This window comes from Etheostoma spectabile, chromosome 8 (genome assembly GCF_008692095.1).
Source record: "Etheostoma spectabile isolate EspeVRDwgs_2016 chromosome 8, UIUC_Espe_1.0, whole genome shotgun sequence".
Lineage (NCBI taxonomy): Eukaryota > Metazoa > Chordata > Actinopteri > Perciformes > Percidae > Etheostoma > Etheostoma spectabile.
The window spans coordinates 11831832-11837952 of NC_045740.1; the positions used below are offsets into that span (position 1 = coordinate 11831832).

General features: G+C 38.5%; 1 protein-coding gene across 1 annotated transcript; it reads left to right on the forward strand.

Annotated features, from left to right (window-relative positions):
- The first annotated feature begins 1664 nt into the window (after nt 1–1664).
- fam185a (family with sequence similarity 185 member A) lies at nt 1665–5254 on the forward strand. Its single transcript, XM_032524192.1, has 8 exons — nt 1665–2243; nt 2393–2502; nt 3357–3449; nt 3597–3735; nt 4254–4295; nt 4380–4475; nt 4580–4714; nt 4849–5254. Exons 1-8 carry the CDS (start codon nt 1805–1807, stop codon nt 4959–4961), a joined length of 1167 nt encoding a protein of 388 aa, XP_032380083.1. The 5' UTR covers nt 1665–1804; the 3' UTR covers nt 4962–5254.
- Nucleotides 5255–6121: the final 867 nt, after the last annotated feature.

A 6121-nucleotide genomic window follows, 5' to 3' on the forward strand; every position in this document is an offset into this window, starting at 1 on the left:
TGGCACGTTGTCTGGGTCAGTTCTTATATCATAAGAAGTTAATAATGTATATAATGTAAATGCTGAATGCCGTAAAACCTGTTGATACTACAACAATGCAAAGGTTCTTAACCCTACAGTTTTGCACATATCATGTAAGACTTGATTTCTCCATTTTTTTGCAAAGAAACTCTCCAGAAAGTGCCCTTTAATGGTTTATTTTTCAATTTATTTTTCCTGGGGGGGCATACCCCCAGACCCCCCTAGGGAGAACCCCACCCTCCCACATATCACAAATCACAATTTAAACCCTGAAGGATAAAGACCCCAAAAAATTGCTTTGTACGTGGCAAAATATGGGTTGCCCCCCCAAATCTCACTCCAAGGTTTGGGGAAAAGTTGGCAGCCCTGAAACACGTCAAGTACGCCAGGGGAGATACAAAAAAATAAATAATGAAAACCAAACAACTCTACTTACATAAACTAGTGTGTGTATTAACAGCCTTCTTATTACTGCAACAGGATATAGTAGACATATAGTGTTTAATGTGAATGGGCGCTATATGAAGTTAGGTGTTTTACTTTGGAATTTGGACTTATGGATGTAAAAATGTAGTCAAAATTAAAATCAGGTTGATTACATAAAATTGCTTCAAGACTATTTCCCAACAGTCTTTGCGGAGAGAACGACGTCACCTACAACGTGATCACATAAGACCTGCTGATTGGACAAAACTATCTGGCTCGTCAAGTTAATTAACGTGACGCCGACTAAGAACGGAAATTCCATTTATTTGGACTTCGACATAAAATAACACAAAACCTCAGGGAAAGTAAAGCCTGCTGGTATTGGATCGTTGGCTTCTCTACAGAGATGGAAAGTGAGAGCTATCCACAATGCTTGCAATGTGCAAGACTGTATTGCCAACCGGACAACGCTGGCAGCTGCCCTGGGGCCTTCGAAAGGTCAATAAGTGCCAATTTTGGCAAATAATTTGTGCTTATTTGGTTTACAATGTATTTGGGGATATACACTACAAAAACACAATGTCAGATGGCAATGGGATTAAATGGCAATAAATTAAAAAGGTCTTTATCACAGAAAATAAAATAAAGACAGAGGCTTCACAATTGAAATAACTTTAAACCTTCACAATGTATTGTATCTTTACAATGACAGATGTAAGTATAGTTTATAACGTACAAATTAGAATTAATACATAGTAATCGTTATATCAACATATAATACAATGTACTAAAATTACAACAAATCCTGCTTTGAATATAGTTTAGCTTCAACACAGCATTTTTTTGTTAAAGATAAGTTCTTGGGCTTTTTTGCATTTATTTTTATAGGACAGCAGAAGACATGAAAGGGGGGGGGGGGTATGCAGCGGAGTGCTACAGTTTGGAATCGAACCGGAATCGAACCCGGGCCCGCTGCGTCGACGACCGCTCTACCAACTGAACTATCCGGGTGCCCAACGCAGCATTTTACCAAAGCATCTTATTTTATTATTACAACAGCAACTCTCATTTTTTAGGGTATGGTGTGTGTCGGCGTCACTTTAATTTTGTGTTCATTATTATCTTACATTGTGAATGACCTATGCCATTTTTTAATCTTGTAATGCTTTTAATCTGAAAACTCGTACCGGAAGTAATATTATTGTACTAACAGTTCAACAATACAGACTTGACACCGCTGAGACAGTCCATGCTGACTGAATGACAGCTTGCTAATCTCAGTAGCTTGTGTTTAACGTTAGCAGAAACAGCAGCAGTGTGAGGTGTGGATGAGCTGGTTTACCGGAAGGGGAAAGAGATGTTTTGTGGTCCAGCAGGTCGGCGGGGATGTGTCGGACTTCTCCACTGCTGCTGGTCACTCACAACTGGTCCCAGGACACTCGCTACCCCTCGTTGCCCTCTGCTTACTTCACGGTCCTTCTCCATCTCTGCCACCGCGAAGTATTCAACACATAATGAGGTGAACCAGCCTCTGAAGCAGTGGGATCTGCTGGTGAGCCCCTACAGCACTGTGCGGGTACAGCTGGGCTGCAGTATCTCCATCCGCCCGCTGGACCCGCACGCCTTCCCCGAGGCTGACCGAGTCTTCATCCGAGTTCATGGAACAGACACGGAACAGGCGATCGGTCTGGATTACTTACAAGTCCACTATGATGACCAGAGCAAAGAGCTGCTCATCTCAGCTAAGAAAGTTAACCACAGCATGTCGATTGATCTGACCGCACCTATAAAAAGTAGTGAGTGTCTACTGATGATGCAATCATAAATTAAATGACGAACAAGATGTCTACAGTAGGGCCTTCAATTGATCCTACTGCATGTCAGTATATATTTTCCCAGCAGTTGGCATGATACGGTCTTGTCCTTTGGTGTCTCCTTTTGTCAGATCTCCTCATTACTACTCAGGGACAAGGCAACGTGCAAGTGAAGAACATGGAGTGTGATATCTGCAAGGTGCAGACAGAGAAGGGCAACTGTTTGCTGCAATCTGTCAAGGTAGGGGCTGGCATTACTACACAAACACATTCTTAGTATATACCGGTACATATCATATACTTATTATGTGTTTGCATATTAATGTGTCATATTGGCTGATTTCACAATTAAATATATAAAATTGATGAAATATTTGTATTGCAAACATTTGACTGATTGTAAAACTAGAATTGTTAGTAATATTTTTTTCAGTAAATATGACGGGTATGTAGCAACAGAGGATGATATTTTTTATGATTGGGGTACTGAAAAGCCTGTTGATGGTTGATTGAAGCTGTATGGGTGTTTTTATAATAAAGATTGTTTTGTTAAGTTAAATAAAATTGCTGAATACATTAATGTGGATTTGCTTATTATGGTTTAAATCTGCCCCATGCAGTAGACACGAGAAATGCTTCAACATTAGTTCTTTTTTTCAATTGAGCATATAACAGTGACAGTACACAGCTACAAGTGTATACAATACAAACAGGTCATATTGGCTGATTTCACAATTAAATATACAAAATCGGTGTAAAATTGATTAAATGTTATTATTGCAAACATTTGACTGATTGTGAAACAAGAATTGTTGGTGATATTTTCTAATCTTTTCAAGCATATGGGGGAAAAGTATTGTTTAAACCATATTAGTGTTCCCCTATAACTATAACTTTTGATGTTTTACAGGAGCAAAGGTGATTTTTGCAAACTCCCTCTCTGTAACTTCAAAAAAGCCATTAACAGTCCTCAACTACCAAAAAGTACTTGATCAAGTTAAAATAAACAACCCACTAGAGTGTTGTTGTAGAGTTGGCAATGTGTTTAGAGGCTTTACCTGATATTTTACTGTTGTTTGTCGTCTGTTATCTCAGGCTCAGCAGGTTGAGGTCCATTCGCATGGAGGACATGTTACAGGTGTGGGCACTATCCATGGCAATGTGGACATCAGCACATGTGGAGACAGTGTAAGGACACTTCACTCAGCAGTCATTAGAGGGCAGCAGCAGCAGCCTGAAAACAGACTTTATCCGATTTGGAAACAAAACTGAAAAAAGTTAAATCATACATCACCTGACTACAGTGCTGTGCAGTGATTAGTTGTGTGTTTGCAGGGAGTAAATATCAAGAAGCTTCAAGGCACCAAAATGAATATTTCAACAGAACGTGGCCCTCTGAAAGTCAGAGCCATATATGCTGAGTCTAGCTGCGTCTCCTCCTGCTCTGGGAGAGTAGAACTGGGGCATGTACATGGTGAGAAAACAGCTGCCTCTATTCCTCACCTACATTGCTTGTGTGGTTACAAGTGCTACAGCAAAACTCAGATGTAGTGTGAAGAAAAAGTTACATTAAATTCATTCATTGCACTTTTGTCCAAAACAAACTCCACTGCCACTCCACTATGTTAATTTAAAGCAGATGTCCATGTCATGCTATGTCAGTAATCCTGGATTTTAATCCAAAAAGAGTCTACATAAATGCAGTGTGGTTGCAATTTATCCCAAATACTGTACTTCTTGTTTGTTTTGGAGTAGCTATAAGGTAGAGATTATATCACAAAGACAAACAGCGCTGTGATGTGAAACCAAGGAAATGCATCATCCACGTAGAATTTTATTTGCTTCCTGATACAATGAGCCTTGTCATCATAAAATACATGGAAACAATTATCTTTTTAACTTAAGTGTCTAACAAGGGCTTTTTTGCCAAATGATCCAGTCTTTACCAGCCATTTATGTTAAAACTCACTGTGTGCTTTAATTTATTAAAAGGTAACACCACTGTGAAGAACGTGTCTGGAGATACAGTTGTTGGTGAGTAAGCTGAGCCTGATTGCACAATGAGCTATGTAGGGTATCTATCAGTGGCTGTTAAAAGCAAAACACCTGGTTTTGCAGATGGTTCGAATAGTTTCCTGAAAGTTACCTCTCACAGCGGAGGCATTGATGTCTATGTGGGAGATGGTGGCAGTGCCGAACTCCACAGTCAGGAAGGTAAACGCAGTATCAGAAGAATATTCACCTTATGAATCACAGTTTTCCTTCCTGTTGAGTGCTATTAATTTTCTTTTGTTTATACCTCATTTTGTTGAATGTAGGAGCGGTGTGTGTGCGTGTCCCCTCCTCGTTGAAAGCTGGGGTGGAGCTCTGTGGAACGTCGGTGGATATCAGCCCAGAAGTTGTTCTGCATGGAGTAGAAAATAACACAACTGAAGGCCAAACCACAGTTACTGGTGACACAATATTTTTTTCATTACGTTACACTCCATGGCACATTTATTAAACTAAACCCTCCTACAAGTAAATAAACACAGACGCCTTGATTTCTCTCATTTAACCTGTTCCCCTCCCTTCTTTTGTCTCTCAGGCTATATGAATGGAGAGTCCCCCATGGACCACTGGGTTAAAGCTCAAGCAGACAGAAACTCTGTCAGACTGAAGACACAAAGCTGGTTTGAATCCCTGAAGCTGGGGGGCTGAGTTATGAACGGCATCACTGTAGTGGAGCTTTACACTGACTAAGCCAGATATTTATTGCTGCTCCTCAAGACTGGATGCACCTTTACCTCACTAAAGTATTGGAAATTCAGTGCTCAAGAAATACTGTACTTTCAATAAAGACATTATGTATCACCTATATTATATAACAAGCAGTCTTAATGTGTTTAAGAAAGAAAACCTGTTCATCCACTGTGTCTTGAAAGCATACTATACAACCAGTGTTAATTTGTGCTAAACTGTAAGGGTTTTGATAAAAAAACTGCGCTTACTCGTTTTTTTTGTACTTTCACTTTGAGTAAAAAAATCCCAAAAAAAACCCAAACCAACCTTACCTTCAGAAAAACTAATCCAAGTTGAAAGAAAATTCAAGTAAAACAAAAAAGACAAAGTGTAAATCAAAAATAAAAAAAAATTTTTAATAAAATTTAAAATATTTAAAAGGTAAATTAAAAACCGTATTGCAAACACTGCTGGAAAATGCAATGAAAACCCAAATTTGTAAAAATTTAAAAAATAAAATAAATTTACCTAATCAAAATCGACGTTAAAAACTAAAAATTTTGTGTTTTTGTACTCCTTTTAAAGAAGATAAATTTCTTAAATAAATAAAACCCCAAATGTGGCCATGTTTTAGTGTAAAACCCGCCAACTTTTGCATCCACACAGTGATTTGTGTTGCTGCTGTCACCGTTGCCAAATGATTAGTGGTTGACACCATCTAGTGATAGTGAGTTGTGGAAACAGCTCAGCCATTCATTGTATTATTAATTCAAAACTTTCAAAATAAAATTTTGCCTAATTGGGATTAAAGATTTAAACGAAGCGGGTTTCGATCTCGTTTCATCGGGAAACTTAAAGGCCCAAAAAGGAACAACTTTTTTTAAACAACATCCACTTCTCTGTATTAAACAATCAAAATACTGTATGAAATATGTTGGGCAATACACAACTGTGTTGTCTTTGTACAAATTATTTTAAAAGGGGGGAAACAATATAATTTCATAAAAATTTAAAAGGTCCCAAATGCCCCAGAAAAAATGTTTGAAATTCAGAGTGGGAATCACGCATTTACGTACAGGTTTTCTAATTTTTTAAATTATTAAAAACCCCTGGAGCCTGCAGGGCAAAGGCAACCCGGG

What these genes read in the sequence shown, in the direction of transcription:
- fam185a (XM_032524192.1), top strand. Translation starts at nt 1,805, where the DNA reads ATGTTTTGTGGTCCAGCAGGTCGGCGGGGATGTGTCGGACTTCTCCAC. An exon ending in GACCGCACCTATAAAAAGTA is followed by an intron (nt 2,244 to 2,392) that starts GTGAGTGTCTAC and finishes TCCTTTTGTCAG; the next exon opens with ATCTCCTCATTACTACTCAG. An exon ending in AGAACTGGGGCATGTACATG is followed by an intron (nt 3,736 to 4,253) that starts GTGAGAAAACAG and finishes ATTTATTAAAAG; the next exon opens with GTAACACCACTGTGAAGAAC.